The following is a 22,104-nucleotide window of genomic DNA, read 5'->3' as shown; positions in this document are numbered from 1 at the left end:
TCAATCTTTTATTAGCAGTGAAAGTTGGTTGTTACTTCTTTCAAATAAAGATCCAGATCAATTAATACTATCTTATCTGTCCATCACACCTTTCAAGATTCCTGCAGGAAAAGTAAACAGTTCCTTTACTTACCACTCTCCAAGTGCACTGTACTGGAATTTGTTTTCCTTAAAAGGCATTTCTATCTTTGCTCTTATAATCAAGTAGTTATTATGGCTGGTGTGCTGAACTGCATCAGCAGCTTCAGGGCTACATTCAATATCATGGAACTGGATGCTAAGTACTTCCCCTTGAAGATCACAATTAAAATAGATAAAGCAAAGAATACACAAAGTGGGACAACATGCAACAAATTATCTGATTTTACAGTTTGATTTAAATTGTGTTTTATAGACTGTCATAACTTTCAGACATTACCTTTGCAAGAAATGCACAGATTTTACATTAATTTTAAAGCAAATACACAAGTCAACTGTTACTGTGGGAACTTGAAAATACTGGAAACAATTCTACTTCTGTATCCCAAAATGTCCCATACTACAAGCAGTTGCACTGCCTCTTTCAACACACTTCCTTTTCTGACCGATTCACTGCCCTTAGCAAGGGATCGCACTACACAGCAGAGCTCTGTGGAAAATAATCAACATAACCCATTCATGGTACATGGAAGTAAAAATTAAAATACTAAAAAATGACTTGGATCACTGGAGCTGAACGTTAACAGAATTTTGTATCAGAAATGCCTAAAGGTTAGACCACTCAAGTTGAACAACTTTAAAATGCTATCTTGAAAGTTAGTATTATAAAAGCCTCATTCAAGTCCCTTTGCCTTAACATGTGTATGCAAAGTAGCATGTCCCTATTTGCCACACATTTTAAATTGAACTCCTTTAAGGGCAACATATGTGACCCTTGGTACAGCAAAACAAAAATGTGAATAAATACTGAGGCTGCAGTACTTCAGTACATTCCTCTTACTAGTACAGCAATCTTAGAGTTAGTACATGTTAGTAGCAATAGTGTGAAAGGTACAGCCGCCTCCTCCCCCCGCCCCCCTTGCAAAACCTCTTTAAGGCCGGATTACTTGTATGCATCTGCTAATGATACTTTCAAATTGACAAGATTTGAAATTACAAATCTCACTTTTGGGACAAGTAGCCTGTTTTTTTAAATAATATACAAGTGCTTCCACATCGGTTTTAATTACACTTTTCTCAAATTTGATACAGGTATTTTTTAATAAACAAAATGCCTAAGTGGTCAAAAGATACTGTGTGAGAAAGTGCAGCAGTGGGTACTAGGAAGTATGCGCTGATCTCCAAATTAGTATATATTTTTACAGATCGGCACGTGTGTGGGGTACAAGGTGACTTGCTCCCCTGCAAAAAATACTCAAAATAATTACCCCCATCCCCCAACAGAAATACCTGAAAAAGATTTTTTCCAATCTAGGCATTGTTATAGTAGCGTTTCTAGATATTCCAAGTTCTTCCTGCACAATTACATTTGATTTGTTAAAATCATCTGCATTTCTACAGTTTGATGAGTCTCTTACATGTACAATATGCAGATGCATGCATAGAAACACACACCATTACATAGATATGTCAAGTAGCACATAACTGATCATTGAGCACATTTATGTGGACTTTGAACAATGTAAGCATACATGGGTCCTGGGTGAGGGGGACAACACTCCACTAAATAACTTGACAAAATGAGATTAAGTTCAGTCCCTATTAAATGCTACTTGATTCTCTGCATATAAATCATATTATATATATATATATATATATATATATATATATATATATATATATATATATAAAATACTATATAATATATATAAAACGGAGAACTGTATGTCTGCATCTACTAAAGACAACTTTTGAAAATGTCAATGCCACTATAGAGATTTACAGCTTTTAAACATGTCATCTTATTTTTGATTTAGAAAGCTTGATATACATCCATTTCCATGTTAATGAAAGCATGAACATAAACATGTTTTAAAATGTTTAAGAAAATATTTTGTCCGTCAGCATTCTTTTGTTAAATGCAAGGACCATAACAGTGATCTTTGCATACTCCAGACTTGGTGAATGAAGTGAAATATACAAGTTCAAGTTTATGGACATCTCAAATATTCACTCAACAGTGGAGTACAGTGACCTTGGAGTTTCTACACACAGTTTGCAGGAGTGCAGAGGGTCCCAGCCCTTCTGCAAGAATGCTTTAAATCATGTTGCAAGAAGTTTTGAAATGGGTTTTACAGTTTGAATCGGAGAATATTTTGCTCAGTCATTCCTCTGGATTCTGACAGCAAGTCCAACAAAATTTTCTAGACTCTCTGGAAAAAGAATTCATACTAAAATATTTTCTAAAACGAAAAATGCAATTTTTAAAACTGGATGTTTCGATGGTGTATCTATCCTTTAACATCATGGAACTTTACAATAAGCTTCCTTCTGAGATGCACATCAAGCTGTTATCTTCCATCTCTTACAGCTACAAAATCACCTTTTAAGAACCGTGTTCTCACGGCTCTGTCACATTTGCACAACCAGAATGCATTCTGGACTATAAACAGTGTCAAATACATGAGCATTAAGTATTCTGTGATCGGGCTTGTCTTGCAGGTGGTAGAAAATATGGCATCCCTGCACCAGAATTATATGTGCAACCTTCTCAGGATTCTGGCACCCCATTAAAATAGCTACATTTGCAAATCAACACTGTAGTAAACCTACTGAAAGCAATACTTACAGGAGATTTTGGTGCCTTACCACGGCAACTGGGGCATACCCATCTTCAGCTGAAGGGGTGGTGGGCAGAGGATGGGAATAATGCTACCTCTGTAGAGGGTGTTCCTGAAAAAACAGCTGATGGGGCGAATACTCGATACCTGTTGAAAGGTCCTCGAAATACAACATACAAAATACACAAAAATGCTTCAAAAAATGTTTGTACGAGCCTGAAAGTAGGTGATTTCTCAAAGAATGTTCTGCATCAAAGTGCAATCGAAGAACAAGGTGCTCCTGGACTGGAGGTTCAGATTACAGTGCTTCATAAAGATGTGTAGACTCTAAGTGGCCATGCCACAGACGTCTACAGAGGACATGGTAGTGGAATCAAAACACTTTATGTTGTCAACTCTTCTGCTGTTTTGGGAGAGGCAATCTGGTTGTACAAGATCCACTGTAAGCTGAAAAACCTTCTGTGTTGGTAGAAAGGAAACTACTGGATCCTATGCAGATAAAACCACAAATGTCACAACAAATCCAAGCTATGGAGAATAACAATCCATAACACCAGGAGATGAAGATAGAGAAAATCTCAGAGATCTGCAAGACATGAAATGAAGATCTACCCTAAGTCGCAGTCCCTATACACCAGGCACGTTACACATGCTAGTAGGAAACTAATTTGCTCAGCAGGAGTAATGGGCTGTTAAGAATCATCTTAAAAATAAAGTTCAAAGTTCTGACTCACCTGAAAAAATAAAGACATTATGCTTGTATGGTAGCATCTATCCTAAAGTTTTTTACTTCTGTTTAAGAACAGCAAACAAAAAAGTAAAAAAAAGAAAGGTATTTTAGCATGCAATGGTGCAAGCAACTACTAATCAGGCAATAACAAGTCTGGGCTGCTGTACCTGGAAGCAAGCAGACAGTTATAACAGTGAGCAAATAAAGAAAAATAAACAGCTAAGCTCCTAAGACACAAAATTAGCATCTGACTAACAAATATTTGACAAATATTTGTTTAATATTTGACAAATATTTGTTAAATATTCCTGTTGGCAGAATGCTCATTCAATGACCTTTTCACTTATTTTGTGTGTTGTAGAAGTCAAGATCAGAACTCATATCCCCTAAACTACATCAACACTTCATGCCCTTTGCCCCTGTGAGCCTGAAAGGGCTCATGTGGCAAACTGCAAAACATTTAGAAAAGTCTTATTTTTCATGTAAATATTTTACGTGAAAAGTTCCAAACAGCCACTGCACACCATTGACTGCCAACACAAGGCAGAAATGGAATGCAGATACGGCATTCTGTTTCATGCCTAGAAACATTATGTTTAAGCAACTTCCAGGAAAAACACACTTCACATGTAGTTGACCCACCAAGTCTGAAATGCAGACATAACATATTCACCATGTGGTTCAAATCTCAAGGCAGTCTGAGACCATAGATGAAGATCCACTTAAGAAAATGCTTCAGCACTCTATGCTGAGGTTAGTCTTTCTTGCCCCTGCATCACATTTAAGGTAGGAAAATACAGTCACCTTGAAAATGGTGTAAAATAACCAGATAAAAAAAGATACCCAAGGAAGGGCGTGAGAGCTTGAGTTGTGCAATTAAGATGTCAGTAACCCAGACTGAATTTTACCTGGTCTTACTGGTATTCTACTGTAGTAACTATCAATAACTTCACAATCTCATTAGGGAGATCCTGAAGCTGTATACAGGCTATTGCAGTGGCAACATTTTGATGTGTAAGAGCTGGTCTGTCATAGTGCAAATTTCAATACTTGAGGGATATTAAAACTAGGTCTTCTGATCAGAGTGACAGAAATAAGCCAGGGATTTTCCAAATGGAACTTGTCCAGAAGGTGACTGGGGAGGTGGATGTAGGGCTGCAGAGAGGAACCTTCCTCCATTTCCTCTGAAGTGTCCAACATCCAACTCCACACCAACCATCTGCTTATTTGGAGGGAAAAAAATTTGAATAGCACTGCAATGAAGACATTTTTTTTAATTTGTGAAGAGCACTAGCTTCAGAAGATTACTTGAATACCGGTCAGTTCTGTTGTCATACAAAGATAAAGCCCTATGCAAGTATAGTTCAACTAGTAGCTCTGTCACCTGATGGGATTGGTTCAGGGAAGGAGTGGAATGATGAGGCTTAAGCCTGCTCAAAAGGTGTAGCTAGGCATACTTGTACTCAAATGAATACAAAGGATGACTGGGTCGCTTATCATAACCTATTTATTGCGTTCAAGACATGGAACAAAACTGACCTGGAGCGGAATCTTGGGATCTACAGATGACACAAGGGCGTTATGATCAGCAAACCAATCATAATTCTCTGCAGTGCATAGAGCTTTATCTTCTCCATGTACTACTGGTTATAACAGAAAAAAAAGACTGAAGTGTTTTGTTGGCTTTAAAAGCTGTAAAGCACTTAGAGCCGTCAAAAAGACACTGCAGCTCAGTCTCTTATGTATGCACTCACCTACCATGCCCCTCAACAGTCCAGATTTTTGCATCATGTTTGGTCTGATCCTCAAATTGGTTTTCGGACAAATCAAGGAGGACCAAGTCACTAATGACGTACATTTGAGTTTCAGACTTTGTATCCTTCAGAAAAGGCGTGCTAAAATAACAGGTTTTGTAAGTTTATAACAAAAAATAGGGACCATTACTAGCACAGACAGCAGGGAGAAAAATCTCTGCAGTCTGTCAGATGTGACTGCCTACTGCAAGACCAGCCCTTAGTAAGTTAAGCGCGGGGGGGGGGTCCCTTAACATTTGTTAAGATCTGGTCTCAAGCTACACTAGCACTTAACTGATTGTTATCTGGAAGAAGACAAGAGTAATCATGGTGCTCCACGCACTGCATATATTTTTCTAAACTTCCCTCAAACTTTGTGACTCAAACAGTACAGTGTTTAGAACAGTCTAAATTAGTGTGTTCTATAAAGCTTTTATAAACATGCACAAGTGATAGGACTGCACCACTAAAAATACTTTAAAAGTTATAAATGGCATGAGATGAAAAGTGCACCCCTTTCTTAAATTTTAAGGGCAACACTTTGAAGACTGGATACATTTTTTAAATGCAGGTGGGGGTAAGCATTATAAGATCTGAGCACAAACTAACTTCCTTGCTACACTCCTGCCTCACCTCCCTTTTGTGGAAGGGTACAACACAGCACACTATGTTAATCCCTTAAAATGATTCATGATGTGCACAAGGACTGTACTACAGAAACTCAACCAAGCCTCTCAAAACAACTGTTTTCACAGTCATTTACTTTCAAGGAAAAAGTTATGAATGTCAGGGCTACATTAGCCTGGATAAAGCTACACAAAAATATGGCATTGATGAGAGTTTGGGTATAAAAAGAGCTACACAAGGAGGGGGAAAACAAAGCTTATTTGAAGCCACAACTTTGAAGAGAGCTGAAACTTTGATGCAAAGTCTCCAGGAAAATGGATTTCTCTGGAATATGGATCACTGTCTGAAAAATGCCTCAAGTCTTCATTAGTGGTCTATTTTTGATCACTTCCCTGCAAATGGGGAAGAAGCACATTTCCAACATCTTGTCTAGGTACCTATGTGACTAATCAATATCACCAGTAAAGACTCAGACTTCAGGGAAGGCCGCCACAGAAGGAAAGGCCAAAAATATCACCATCAGCTCAAGGGCAATGACTGCCAAAAATGCCTCTCTTCCTGGGTCCATTGCATGGGGTATGGACTCAACTACATCCCAGGTGACTGATGGACTAGCAGACCTGGCACTGAAAGAGCCAGGTAGGGAGGGAAGTACTAAATGGGTGTGGCCTGTTCAGCCTCGTCTGGGGGAAGGAGAGGTTGCTTATACTAGAGGGAAGACTGCCTCCCTTATGGGGGTGGAGCAGAATTTCCTGGAGGGAATGCCCCTTGAGGAAGTCAGGGGCCATCTTCTGTTGTCATCCTATTGCACGATCCTCCCCTACACCTAACAAAGATATCTGAGATGGTTATGGGAAAATAAACAGAAAACCTCAAACCACCCCGCATGGCTATCTAAATGATGGTGCCTCCCAACCAGCTCTTATTCCAGTGATGGGGAATGAATGGGCCGATTGGCCGTGGAGGGGAATGATGGCAGACAGTGGGGGCAAATGGTGCAAAAAATGGTTCTCAAGTGAATGGGTACCACAAAAAAATCTGAATGAAACTTTCCACTATAAAACAGGAACTGCTACGTTGCTGGGAAAAATAAACTGGAAGTCTTCCTTGAGGTTAGAAGTAAACGCCTACCAATCCAGGAAGTGGAGATAAGGGTGCAAAACAAGAACACTGTAGAGCTCACACAAAGGCAGTCACGGTCATAAGCCCCACATAACACAACAAAAGTCTTACTTACTCCAGTCTGAGAGACTCCTCTCAGGACGCTAGATACCCAAGTACCAAGTCTCACAATGATAGGATAAGGGTGTGATTTCAGTTATAACATATACATTCCTTTATAAAAGGGATGCACCATGTACAAATCAAGGAGTACTACTCAGATGACGATTCCAAGTTACCACAATATATAGGGAATTCTGAATGGGGGGGGGGGGTTGCCAGCAAACAAGTTTTTAAGTAAGAGAATATCAGAATGCTGTGATACCTCATGCTTTCTACAGTCATTACCAAAACACTAAAGATGATTATGTGAGTGACAGAAAGGACAACAAAGATGGTCTAGACAACGTATACTTTCAGTATAATATGCAGAATTTTTCTAAGAGGTTCCCAAACAGACTTCCAAGAAGCACTCATGTCTATTAATGGAAGCCTGAAATCTCATGGGAAGGAGGCAAAGGCATCAATGCGAGATGGTTGACCATGCAAAGCCCAATATAACTGATAAGAAGGCTGAAGCAGCCTGATGAAGAACCTTGCCTTTTAAGGGCAGCCCCATATAGCCCCCATTTTGGGAAAGAAGGGGACTGACTTTCAGGAGTTTCACCTCACATCACAGGATCTACCAGAACTAGACGTCAAGTATGGCTTGAGGAATTTGAGAATATATCCCCCTTTTCTATAACATCCGGAACTCACCTGCTTTGGATGAAGGTTAGTTTGTTAAAGGCTCCTGTACCCTGCAGAAAGAGACAGACCTTATTAGGGTAGGTGAAAGATTAGGAGTCTGGTAGCAGAGAAGTTGCATCAGAAACATCCAGGTGGGCTTCTTGGACCATAGGAATAGATACAGAGTCCTAGAAAGTCCACAGCTCTTTTCTGAAAAGCCAAGGCCTTGACAGTTTGAGAATTTGGCAGTGGGAATACTCTTATTAAGAAGAGGGCATCGCCACAGAGGAAATCTCTCTTGGGGCAAGTTAGACACCAAAGTGTCCTCATGACCGGAGTCACAGGACAAGGGGGACATCGATGACTTATAATCCAGGTCTTCCTCCCTTTCCTCTAAACCTGAAGAGTCTCCGTCCCTAACAGGAGACTATTTCCTCTTCCTTTTGGAAGGTAAGACTCCAAACATGCAGGATGGTGCTAGATCAGGTTTTAAGCTTTGTAGAAATTGAAGAAATCCCTGAGCCCAATCATGGAAAAGAGGTAGGAGTGGGCTGGGGACTGCAAACTCAAAGTGAGAATTCTCACTTGATACAGGACTTCAATTGTCTGGGTCTTCTCGCAACAGGAGATTGGAAACCTGGAGGGATCCATGGCTTCATGTTTTCTAGCAACATGGACATCCTCTTTCTGCAACACCAAGAGAATTTTCCCTTCTGTGATTTTTCATTCAGAGATTTTATAGTGGATGCCTGAGTCACATTCACTGCCTTCTCTGGAAGTTGTTTGGTCTAATAGGACATGCTGACAGCCAATGGCATGGGAGCCTCTAAATGTGCATTGCCAGGGGCTGTTTAAGCACCTCCATAACAATGACCTCCTCAGACACAGATAAACATACTCCAAAAAAGGAATCACTCAAACAGTTGAACACACTATTTTCCAATCTGCTGTTTCCTTATTTGGACTATCTTTGCTTGTTGAGTTGATTCTGTGGGTTTCATTACAGTGCAAAACTGATGTTTTTCATCTTTAGGTACAACATCCTTAGGGGGTGACATTTAACTATCTAGTCTCCTTTGGCTTCTTCTTGAGCTTCTCCTGCGTGTTTCTTTTACAAAGTGACATCCATGTAGCTAGAATGCGAGTTTGTTGACATGGTGGATTTCTCTAAAATGGGCAATTGTTTCCTCTTGTCCAGGTAGGCCAAGAAGGCCTTACTTCCAAGATGCAAAGTCCTGAGTCTTAGTCCTGCTAAATACTGTAGGTACTGAAAAGTTCTACCTTAAACCAGTAAACATTCAGATGACTGCTTCCACCTGTGACAAAAAAGTCCTGACTACAGTCCAGGAGACCACAGTTTAATTAGCAGCTTGGGTGATTGATAAGTGCAGGCATAGAGTAAGGGCATGCCTATCCTGGCAGTGAGAAGTGTATAGGGCTGTCCTTCCTTGATGCCACAGGTCAGAAGGAATACCGATGGGGGTGGGGGAACGTAATGGGAGAGACCTTAGCAGGCATGGATGCTCTACAGGACCAAGGCAGAGCACACCCTTAGGCCATTCCTCATTATCTGTCCAGTCTGACATGCATGTCAGTGCACGGGAGGGAATTACAGCTACAGAAAAAAACTAATTCAGGATGGTGACATTGCTCCCAGTAGCTTGACTTTCACGGTCATGCATGAAAGAAGAGGTAAAGAAGCCAGCGCCTTTGACCTTGAGAAATGAACAGATCAACTGAACAGCAGAAGAGAAGCTTGATGGTCAATACTGGTGCAACATCTTGGACATATTTATACAGAATCTAACTTCTGCAAGCACATTTACCAACTTTAACAGGGCAGACATACCCTAAAGCTCTCTATGGGGCAAATGGCATTCACATATCTACCATATTTTTAAACAAACCAAGAAAAAAATAAATGCTCTATAGAATAAGTGAAACAGAAGGGTCTCTGACTAGGATACTTACCTGCTCTACTCTTCAGTCAGAACGTTAACGGACTTTGTTCAATGCACCAAATGGTGCACTATACACCACTGAATATGGCATGAAAAAGCTACAAGATACAGCAAACTGACATGTTTATATGAAACAGATGAAACTTCTGAGACAATGAGGACCTTGGAACACCTGAAGGAGAACAGTGTCCAAGCTCTGGAAGCCTGACTGGTTACTGCACCTTTCAAACCTTGGCTTGCATCAGAGTTCCCTGAAGTTGACTACAAACGTGATCCACAAGACTACCACCTTTCAATGCTGAACTTGTCTGGCTCCTTTTCTAGAGATTTTGAATATACCTCCCAAGAGGATTTCCTAGAAGATCTCACCTTTAAAAGAAATGCAATATAACCCAATGTGTGCAGTTACTCATAAAAGAAGGGCAGCTTGAGGCAAGCTGCCACATGCATGCAGACAAGTGCTGGTAGCCATCTTTTAAACAGAAGGTACAGTTAGCCATGTGAAAGCTAACCAATAAAAGCAATGCCACAGGCTTACCCTCTCAGCTGTCCATGCACCAGAGCTGGGAAAGGCGGACAATGCAATAGATTACTACGAAAGAAAGACAGGGGAAGGACAGTGTAAAGCAAGTAAAACCTCTTGCCAAACCTGTTGAGACAGGGTTTATTCTCGAGGAAGAGTGGTCAAGTGGTGAGATTTCCAAGACCTATGCTAGGCACAGAACTAGTAGTAGAAATCAGAATTATTGGTCAGTAGAGAGGACGGTCAGAAATGGCCTACATAAACAGTCTGCCTTTTCTGAATGTTTCCAAACAGCAAAAATAATGGTCCTGATAAAAAAAAAAAGCTCCAAGAGTGGCATAACCCTAGATTCCTTTCCCTTCTACATAAAGATGCAAAGACATTTCTAAGAGTAGAGATGCTCCCCTACTTACACCCTTTCAACTTATGAACTTTCAGACTTATCACTGTGCAAGAGATGGCCTTAGCACTCCGTTTTTAGCCTGTAATCAAACAGCATACTGTGCCTGGCTCTGTGACATGACTTACTACCTTGAACAGTAGTACTGTACACCCCAAACATGTTGCTGCACCTTGGTTATGTTTTACAACATTAATACAGTAGTACACCCTACCATGCCTCCAAAGCTTGAGACAGAAGCCAACAGTAGCAGTCATGAATGCAAGAAGTGTTGCAGTTTTACCATGGAAACTAAGGTGGACATTATAAAGCAAAACAACTTGGGTGAGAAAACTGAAAACATAGCAAGTTCGCTTCAACAATTACAAGAGACAAATAATGCGCCAATACATTCCATGACGATTAGTAAGAGATGAAGTGTGGTGATGGAAGAAATAGAAAAACTATTGTGTATGGATGCAAGAACAGTATTCAACACCACATACCTGTAAGTTTTAACTTAATTCAGCAGAAGACCACAAGTCAGTCTGAAGGTTTAAAGAATACATGTGGTGACAGTGTTGAAGAAACATTTAGTTAGCCATGGCTGGTTCCACAGACTTAAGGCTCGCTCAAACTTGCACAACATAAAAGTGGTTGGAGGGGCTGCCAGTATGGACATGGTAGCGACAAAGGAGTTTCCCAAGGTACTATCGGCAATTATTGATGAAGAGTGAGTTAACCTAACAAAACAGATTTTCAATGTTGACAAGGCAGAGTTGTACTAGAAGAATGCCTGAACATACGTACATTGCGAAAGAGAAGTCAATGGCCCAGGTTTAAAGCATCACAGGATAGATTTGCATTTCTGTTAGGTGGCAATGCTGCTGGTAACTACAAAATTAAACCCATGTGAATCTATCATTCTGAAAACCCCAGGACCCTCAAGAGTGTTGTCACAGCTTCACTTCCTGTTGTATGGAAGTCTAACCATAAAGCATAGATGACAAAACCTCTTTTTTGAAGACTTTTTCCACTCTCTCACCTGAGATGGAAAAGTACTGCCACAACAAAAACCTGCCCTTCAAGATCCTGCTTGTCCCTAGACAATGCCACAGGTCATCCACCATTCCTGGACAATTTTCACGACAACATCAAGGTGTTGTACCACCTCTGTCCTTCAGCCAATGGAGCAAGGTGCCATAGCAACTTTAGAGGCTTACTACCTGCATAGAACTTTCACACCGGTTGTGAAGGGGACAGTGGAGTCGCACAGAGGTTTGGAAGAACTACATCTACAAGGCAATTAAGAAAACTGATGCTTCCTGGAATAAGGTAAAGACTACCACCATGAATAGTGTTTGTAAATTATGGGCAGAGTTTCTTCCAAACAGATTAAATGGAATTATAAAGACAGTGACTCCCTGGCCAAAGAGACTGCGGAACTGGGCAGACAACTACAATCAGAAATTGAAGAAAATATCCATGAAGTGCTGGAATGCCACAGTATGGAGCTGAGCAATGAGGATTTGATGGAGCTAGAGTTGCAAAGGGCCCAGGAGGAAGTCACGGAGGAGGAACACGAAGCTGTGGAACCCAAGAAATTCACCTGTAAGCAGCTGCCTAAAGATTTCAACATGACTAAGAAGGCATTTGCTTCTCTGGAGTCTCAGAACCCAAGCACTGAAAGGTTTACAAAAGTGTGTGCAGTTATTCACAAAGCTACTGCCTGCTACAGGAAGACTTAGGACAATAAAAAATTTGCTACTATGCCTACATCTCTTGATAGACATCTCAAGAGAACTGTTGGGCACAATACGGAACAAGAACCAATGCCTTCAACATCCACAGAAGGTACAGTACTACGCTATAATACATTACAGTACTGTTTATGGTTCTGAAAAAATACACTACTGTCAAAAAATATAGTACTACTGTCAAGTATTACTGATGCTAAAACACTCCACTAATCATCTTTGTTGTACAGTGATTATTTCTGTTGATGACTACAGAACAGTATTTTTATCTTTATTGTGCATACTTGTGCTTTTTGGTGCAATTCTGGTGTGTTATTGGTACAATTTTGAGCCACATTCCATTAATCATCAAGGGTGTGTTGGACTTGCAAATATTTTCTACTTACGACAAACTCCCAGGAACATAACCTGCTCATAAGTAGGGCAGCACCTGTAGAACATATTAAAGATCACTACATAGTGAATTTCATAAACCTTACACTATACTGTAAGAAACATGTAGACCTTTGTAGCTCTACACCAAGCTACAGTTGAAGTAATAGTTTTCAGCTGGACAGTGGCTAAAGAGTTCGACCTTCAGACCTACCAAAGAAGAGAACGACAAACCTGAGTGACACAGCTTCACAGCCTGCAATGTAGGGAAAGCAAACTGGGAGGGTCATGGGGGTGGATGGACGCAGGTTTGCCCAAGCTTGGCATTCATAGCAAACTAAAATGTGTATGGAGCTCTAGCCACACTCAATCCACAAACATCTCACCAAGCAATTGCTGCAGTAGGTATTCCACACCACACACACAATTGTGGCCAAGAGTATCCAATCCACCTACTGCATGCCTTTGGATGTGGGAGGAAACCAGAGCAACTGGAGGAAACCCATGCAAACAAAGGGAGGACATGCAGACTCTGCACACAAGGCACCCTAGCCGAGAACTGAACCAGGAAACCTCTTGCTGTGAGATTCGTAAGTGTGCACCTGCATGGAAGAAGGTCACACCAAGAGTCCTATTCCAAACAGAAGGTGCTTTGGGGAGTGCCTCTGTAATGTGGTGTGTGACAGCTTGCTAAGTGAGAATAATCCAATGAGAAATAATTCTATTGCTTCCACAGCCATAATATACTCTGTTCCTAGGCTCTGGGCATTGACAACTGACTCAAGCTTCCCCACTTTGAAGTTTGCTAGTTCTGGAGTAAAAGACCTTGCACTTGTGACAGCTGTCATGGCCTTGCAACTGCAGGCACACACAAAAGTTTTATGCTTTTAGGCTCTGAAACTTTCCAACAAAATATTTAACAGACCTGAATTACAGTAAGAACAGGGATATTGAAGTTGTGCAGTTTTTGACCTAAGGGGCAAAGGAATGCTACAAGAAAGGTACAAGACGCACCAAAGGGTTCCATCCACTACACAGAGTACTCAAAATCAGATGTATGCATGGATACTTAACAGAACACACTTTCTGCTATACATTAAACATGCAGCACAAAGCAAATTCACCAGTTTACTTTTCTTATTCATATGTTCATTAGCTTCACCCTTCAATGCATTTAAATGGTGGTGCTTCTAGACTGTGGAGGTTACAGAATCTAAATCATCTCTGTAGAACACCTTCAGTGGTCAGCAAACTAAAAAGTACAATGACAGAAGCCTACGTACATTCCCAGGAACAAGTCACACTGCAAGGTTCAGTACTTTTCCTTTGTATACCCAAAAGACAACACAGTTATCATGGAATGTACCATGTTTTGCTGCAATGATGTACCAGTTTTTCTTCAGCAATTCTGATTTGACTGTACTAAGATCACAACGTGACTGCTGTCAGTCACAGCTACTAAATTCCTTCTATCTCTTCTGTTCAGCATATTCTTCAGTACTTGACATGAACTGACTTTTAATAAAAGCTCATTTGTTTTAAATTTAGCTCACTTTTTTTTTAAAACCAATTTGACACACCTCTCAGCTCAGTCAGTGAATGAGTTACACTTCTTCAGTCTTGAAATGATTGTGGAGGGAAGACAAGCAAGGGCATACTAAACTGAAATGACAGCTACTTGGGTTTTTGCCAAGTTCCTGCTTAACAGTGGGAACAGAGTGACAGGAAAATTGCTGCTTAGCATCTTAATGCAAGAAAGCTGCAGGTAAAGTACCAATCTTAAGCTGCACATGGGTCACTATATTGAGCATGGAAGCCACTTCCCCCTTCACTCACTTCCAAAGGGTAAACCCTGTATTCTTCCTATCAAAATATCATATACCTGAAAATGGAATTAGGCCCGTCAATGCAGTATGAACATTGAACAAGAGCTTAATTTAAAACCCCTCAAAGGTGCTTATCAGTTTTAATATGTAGGTGGCACATATGCCCCCCAAGATCATGAAATAATCTACACTTGGGGAAAGAAGAACCAAGTCAACAACTGTTCAGTGAATACTTCAAATCTTAGTGCAGTATTTTGCCCCAACTTAAAATGTTTCAGAACCTTTACAAATGGGAGAAGGGGGCAACAACATGCTATGAAAGAGAAACGGCAGACCTCAACTCCAATGAACACTTCAAAACTCCTACCTGAAACGAATCCAATTCAGGCTTGCAATATGCAGCTGACCTGCTTCTAACCGGAGTATATACAGCTTGATGTTTTTTTTAAACAAAGAACTGTGAAAAATCATAATTACGCTTACATTTGTCTGCAATAAGTCCAAAGGTCAAGTAATGCTACAAGCCATGGATGTGAGTTGCTGGATGACAGCAAAGCATTCACTATAGGTTTAGTCTATACAGGGAAAAATTACCACTTTTTAATAAAGCTGACTGCCATATAGAATTAGGAATAGGAGAAAGTGCAAAATAGAGAAAAAAAGTTTATTTACAAAAGAATACTATGCCAGTTTAAAACGGGGGGGGGGGGGGTCACCATCTTTCCTATTGTCATCTGTCCTGTTTACTGCATTATCCAGCTATTCTGTTTCCATGTCGATACCATACAAATGCTTGGGAGGTTTTGAGAAAGATAGCTGCCATAACGAGAGAGAAAAAAGTGTGTGTAGGGGGAGACCACCACTTGTACTTTCCAGATTTACTCTATTTTTCAATTTTCATTCGTTTTTTGTTAGGTGAATCTTTTTTCATTAAGTGACGATACTGAAGATGTCGTGTATCAAAACCCTTTATCTTGTTAGGCATATCCTTCTGGACATTATAGTCCTGTATGTATGGTCTGTAGTAATAATTCTCATCATTGAACTCATAACTTTGGTTAAACATTTTATCATGAAAACTATGTTTGTCTACTACTTCATCCCGGCAGTACTTTGTCTTCCTCTGACGATTTGCAAATCTATTTGTGTTTTCAAATGCATATTCATCACCCACAGACTCATCTGATGAACACTTCACCTTTTCCAAGCTCTTACTCTGTTTCAGCTTATTTTTCTTTTTCAAGTGTACTTTCTGTGACTCAGAGACACTAGAATCACTTTCTGAAAGTTCAGTTTCTTCAAGGAGGACCTTCTTCTGAAGTAAGTGTTTTTTCTTCTTTTTCTTATTCAAGGCTTTCAATTTCTGAACACATTCAAGATCAGTCTCTTGTTCTTCGTGTCTTTTACCATTTTTCAGTTTCTTACTCTTTACTTTGGATTTCTTTTTGATCACCTTCTTGGAACCTTTCTTATCTGTCCTTGACTTTAAGGCTAATTTGCTTAGAGGAACAGAACTACCACGAGTAAAACGTTTGGCAGAGGCAAGCTTCTTCTTTGCTTTAACCACCTTTACTAAGCTACCCAAGTCATGCTTTGTAGGTTTTGGCTGAGGCACATAGCTGTCAGATCGTTTTCCAGTTTTTTTAATTTTGTGATCCCGTCTTGACTCCTCACTGAAGTACTCAGACTCGCTACTGATTTCTTCAAGTACATCCCTAAGTTCATGGACTGCACCTTTGCCTTTGTACACAGGTTTAGCAAGTTTTGAAGCTGTGTTGTTGGACTTCCCTGAATTGCTTCCTAGTTGATCAGACAACTTCATTTTTTTGACATCACTGGTAGAGACTACCTCTTTGGAAGTAGATTTGCTCAGCAGTTTGTGTTTCTTTGAACTACTTACAGTGGTGGAGTTACTCAACTGCACCTGCAACTCCTCACATAATGGCACAGGCTGCTTCTTGTTGGCAACTTTAGGAAGTTTTTGGTTAGGCTCAGTTTCTGTAATAGTAATTTTCCAACTATACTGATCAGCATACTGGTCTTCTGCCTCAAAATCATGAACTGTATTAATCTCAGCCAACTGCTCACCACTGTTTTTCAGATGTACTTTAAAGCCATCACCATTTTCAGAAACCTCTCTGTGCCAAATGAACTTATCTACAAGGTCTGGCTGACTTTCAAGAATCCGTGCATATCTTGGGCTTTCATAATGATTTAAGAGATAATGAATGAATTCATCAGTTTCGTAAATCTTTTGCTTTTTGCGATTGTTTATGTCCGTTACAGTTCGCAGAGGTCCCACATCAAGGGAACAACTTTTTTCTCGTTCATTCAATTTTGGTTTCTTACAATTTTGGTTAATTGTTACCTGCAAAGCTCCACAATCTAAATATTGTTTGGTTTTAGTTTTAGCACTAAATAGATCATCATAACTTTGCTCCATTATTTGTTTTGCTGTAAGAGTCTTAGAAAGAGGAAGCAATAATGTAGGGGTTTTTTCTTTTTCTGGGACCTCACAAATAGGTCCAGAAGTAGCCTGGGGTTCTTCTTTTACTTCAACACATTCAGTATTGGTGAGGTTTTGCACTTCAGGTGTAGTTACCATTTCTTTAACTGCAGCAGCTTGTGTTTTTTGGTCCTCAGGTTCTACAATATGGCAGTCATCATGTTTTACTTCTTTGACTTCATTCTCCCCCTCTGATTGGTCTTTCACGGTACTGTCTTCTGGTTTGTTGTCAGCTTTATTCCCTTCTGCTTCCATGTTTAATTTGTCCATTTCCTCAGTATGTAATTTCTCACTTTCATTACTTGGCATATCTTGTTTTATTTCAAAGTTTTGGCTGTGTTCTTCCTCATCTTGATTTTGGTGCTTTACTTCAGCAAGATCCTTAAAAATAAACAAAAAAGTTAGGTTATACTGTAATGTATAAATCAAGAAAGAGAAAAGCAATAGTGCTGTGTGAATATGCTCACCAAAAATAGCAATTATCTTATTTTTACTTTGTCAGTTTATCGAAGAGAAGCCCTTCCTTAATTGTTGTATGGCCGTGGTACATCACCATTTTTCTGGAAGTTCTGAAGCATAGGGGTAACTGTGCAAACAGTCCTGATGCATAGGGGTAAATGTGCAAACAGGATGTCTGCCATACTGTTGCTCATCCATGACAAAAACAGTCTACCATACCCACCAATTTGCCTCCAAAGGTAAGTATTGCCTTACACTCAAATCAACCTCCAGTACCATTGTTTATTGATTTGCAGGAAGATAAAGATGTCACACCTGTTACTAACAAGTGATACACAAGAATGTATCTAATTTACAGGAAAACTCCAACATGCCAGTCTCCTCAAACACCACATCAAACTTATATTCACAGGAATGCCATGGCACCCTGGACAGTGTAGCAGCATGCATACCTGGAAGCAGCAGACAGGACCAAAATGGTACCTGAACTGTGAACAGTCCATGACCCTCAGCAAAATCAAAGTAAATCCAAGAACAGAAGCTGTTCCAGGCTTAAAAATTTTAACTAAAGAACAGCCAGAAAGTGCCTCTGTAGCAAAATGCAACTGATAAAAAAATGGTTTCATTTGTGGAAAGCTCTCCAAGAACCATGGGCAGATCCTGCAGGTTGTCCCCCCGACCCCCCCCACCACCACCATAAGTTTCCCTACTTCTTAGCTTTGTCTGCCATCTAGCCAAGGTGTAGAAAAACAAAGTCCTCAAAAGGCAGCCCCCCCCTTTGTCAAATAGCAATGTCCCACCATGACAGTAGACAAAGTACAGCTGTGTACGCTTACCATAAATGTAGATGTTGAGTGTATTCAATGTTGCAGTCATTACATTTGGATAATCTGCTGGCAGGTTGCCCTCAGTCGGCCTGATTAACAAACTCTTGGGTTCTGCGTCGGTTGCTGTCTCCTCCATGATGTCAGGGGTATAAAACATGCAGCAGACGCCATTACATCAGTTTTTTCTTGCCCCAGATTGTCAGGTGCCCCCCAAATGGGGAGCAAACTATATATAAATATATATATATATATATATATATATATATATATATATATATATATATAATTAGAAACAAAAATATACCTCAAAACAAAAGCAAATACACCAAAAAGGCTTTTAAGCACAGTAAAAGAAAGAAGAGGTATAGTTAAACTATGTTCTTCGTGTTTCACTGTTGCAGTCATTACATTTGGGTAGATTCCCCAAGCTGTGGTTGGGAGAAGGAATTTAGATAGCATTAGGACCAGCTATAAGGTCCTGCAAGACTGCAGTGGCAAAGCCAGCTCTGGATTTAGAGAAAATTGGCAAATGGTAATGCCTGGTGAATGTATGTACAGAACGCCAGGTAGCAGCATCTAGGATGTCCCTGGTAGGGACGCCTCTGAGAAAGGCTGTAGAGGTAGATGCAGTCTTGGTGGAGTGAGGTCTGATCCCCTGGGGGATAGGTTTTCCAGGGTACTTATAGCAGAAATGAATGCAATGGCCTATCCATTTAGAAATAGTTTGCTTTGAAATAGCCTTGCCCTCTGCCCCTGCAGCAAATGCTACCAGCAGTTCAGATTTCCTTTGAGGTTTAGTCCTGTCCTAGTAGAATCTGAGTTGTCTGTGCACATCTAAGGAATGCAATATCCGTTCTCCTTTGTTCTGTAGATTGGGAAAGAAGGCTGGCAAATGAATGGACTGATTAAGAGCCGCAATTGATACCCCACACCTTGGGCATGAAGGATGGATTGGTTCTGAGGGACACCCTGTCCGCATGAAAGATGATGAAAGGCTCCAATGCCATAAGGGCCTGTAATTCAGATACCCTTCGAGCTGAAGTGATTGCTAAAAGGAAAGCTGTTTTCCAAGAAAGAAATTTTAGGTCTGCAGTAGCAGCTGGTTCGAAAGGAGGTAGAGTGAGTTTCTCCAAACAAAGTTAAGGTCCCAGGCAGGGGTTGGAGCTCTCCTGGGAGGTCTTAAATTGTTGGCCCCTCTGAGGAACTGCTTGAGCAGTGAGAGAGAAGAGGGGTTTCTGTGTTATAATGAGCTGACATGGCTGAGGCGTGGATTTTAATGGAGAAAAAAGGCCCTTGTGAAGCATCTCAGTTAAGTATTGTAAAATTTGAGGTAAATTGGGCTCTGCTGTGCTCATCCCTTGAGAATGGTTCCAAGCACAGAATCTTTTCCATTTTTCATCATAGGATTTTCTAGTGCCAGGCCTCCTTGCCTCTAAAATAATATCCATCACAGGTTTACTGAGAGATGGTAAAGGAGAGATTATGTAATTAGCCAGGCTGCAAGGCCCAGTGTTAGAAGCTGAGGGTGCAGAATCTGGTTCTCCTGTTGAGATAACAGGGAAGGAGTCTGTGGCAGGTGCCATGGGGATAACCGTGACACTGTGCATGACAGGGTACCAGTGTTGGCGCAGCCAGTCTGGAGCAATCAAAATCATCCTTGGTTTGTCCCGTTTGATTTTCAGTAGTACTTTGGAGAGCAGAGGCAGAGGGGGGAAGGCATAGACCGATAGGTTTTTCCAGCTGAAGAACAGAGCATCCACTTTCCAGGCTTGTTTGTGGGGAGTCCTTGTGCAAAATTTGTCCAATTGGCAGTTTTGGGGAGAGGCAAACAGGTATATATCTGGGCTCCCCCATTTGCTTGTCAACATGTTGAAAATCCTTGGTTCCAGTTTCCACTCGTGTGGGTCCATAAGTTTCTGCTTAGTCCCTCTGCCAGAGTATTTAACTTTCCTGGCAGGAATTGAGCTTGTAGGTGCACTTGGTAGTTCAAGACTGCGTTCCACAATGCCATGGCTAGTCTGCAGAGGGGGTATGAATGTGTGCCACACCCCTGCTCGTTTATGTACCACATAACAGTGGTGTTGTCCATCTTTACCATTAGTTGTCCTGGAAGAATGTGGTCCTTGAAGGCTGTCAGAGCATTCTGTACAGCTACCATTTCTTTTTGATTGATATGCATGTGCATTTGACTTGGGTTCCATTTGCCCTGAATGCACTTCCCTACCAGGTGAGCCCCCCACGCATAGTCTGATGCGTCTATTAGGGTTTGGGCGGCAGGGGGTGGTGTGAAAGGTAGTCCCTTGTTTTGGTGGCAGGCCTCTGCCCACCAAAGGAACTCTAGGCGTAGGCAAGGAATGATGGGGATCATTGCTTCTAGATCCTGATAATGCTGACACCATAGGCTTTTTAGATACCACTGTAGTTTCCTCATATGCAGGAGGCCATGAACCCCAAGGCTTGCAGTATTTGTCTTGCAGATAGCAGGGTCTTTGTGACCACTTGTTTGAAGTAGGTTGTCAAATGAATTTGTTTTTCTGGTGAGGTAAGCCATCTGGGAAGTTGTATTCAAGCTTGCTCTCAGGAATGTAATTTGTTGGCAGGGTACCAGGTGTGATTTCTTTTCATTTATAGTGTACCCCAAACAAGTTAGAACCCTTTGTACAAAGACCAGATTCAAAAGTATGTCCTGGCTTTTTGCCTGAATTAGACAATCGTTCAGGTATGGGTACATTTGAACATTTCTTTGCCTGCAAAATGCAATAACTGGAGCTAGGCACTTTGTGAATACCCTGGGCGCAGTAGATAAACCAAAGGGCAGTGCAGAGAACTGACAGTACATGCAGCCTGCTTTGAAGCGTAGGTATCTTCTGCAAGATTCCCTGACTGGGATGTGTAGGTATGCTTCTTTTAAATCCTAGTGTTGCCAACCAGGCATCTTTGCCTATCAAAGGAATTGTGGAAGAGTCAGCATCTTGAATTTTGGAATCTCCAGAAAGGTGTTTAGAGTAGACAGATCTAGGATAGGACGCCATGAATGGTCTTTTCTGGGTATCAGGAAAAGTCTCTAGTAGAATCCTTGTCCCTTTTCCTCTTCTGGTACCAGTTGAATAGCCCCCATGCTGAAGAGAGAAAGTACTTGTTTTTGGGCCTCTGCCCACTGATTTGGGTGTAGGTCCAGCCACCCGTTTGGTGTTGGCAACGTATGGAAGTGAAATCTGTATCCCTGGGACACTATTTAAAACCCATTTGTCCTGGGTAATGAATTCCCAGTTCTTTGCATGAAGAGCAATCTTTCCCCCCAAAAGGAAGTGACTGGGACAGTTTACCATAGGGGGAGTCTTATTACTCCCAGATTTGGAAGTGGAGCCCCCCCTACTGCTTAGTCCTGTGTGTCCCCTGGGACTGAAACCTGGGGTTTTTGCTGTGTCTGGCTTGAGAAGACCTGGAAGGGGCTGGAAAGGTCCAATTCTTAGAAGGGCAGTGCCTACTAAATCTAGGAGGCTGAACTTGTAAGAAATATTTAACAGTTTGCGTAGATTTAGCTTCATCTTCCATCTTTTTAAGAACTTCCTCAGCCTTGTTGCCAAACAGGCGGTCCTGATTTAAGGGAGCATCCAACAATTTAGCTTTAACATGATCAGGCAAAGATTGCTCCTTAAGCCAAGCACGCCTTCTAAGCACAGACCTAGTAACAG

The 22,104-nt window shown here is 41.0% G+C and overlaps 1 protein-coding gene across 1 annotated transcript in view; it reads right to left on the bottom strand.

Moving 5' to 3' along the window:
• Nucleotides 1-370: 370 nt before the first annotated feature.
• The window catches only part of LOC122789643 (A-kinase anchor protein 17B-like), a 699,729-nt gene continuing 677,995 nt past the window's right edge, over nucleotides 371-22,104 (bottom strand). Inside the window, exon 6 of the mRNA XM_044057053.1 lies at nucleotides 371-17,504. Within this exon, the coding sequence (XP_043912988.1) occupies nucleotides 15,501-17,504 (2,004 nt within the window). The 3' untranslated portion in view covers nucleotides 371-15,500. The remainder of the gene's footprint in view (nucleotides 17,505-22,104) is intronic.

The sequence above is a fragment of the Protopterus annectens genome, chromosome 15.part0, assembly GCF_019279795.1.
Source record: "Protopterus annectens isolate FY-2018-M chromosome 15.part0, PAN1.0, whole genome shotgun sequence".
NCBI classification, from domain to species: Eukaryota; Metazoa; Chordata; order Ceratodontiformes; family Protopteridae; genus Protopterus; species Protopterus annectens.
This window is presented reverse-complemented; position numbering and strand designations above follow the sequence as displayed.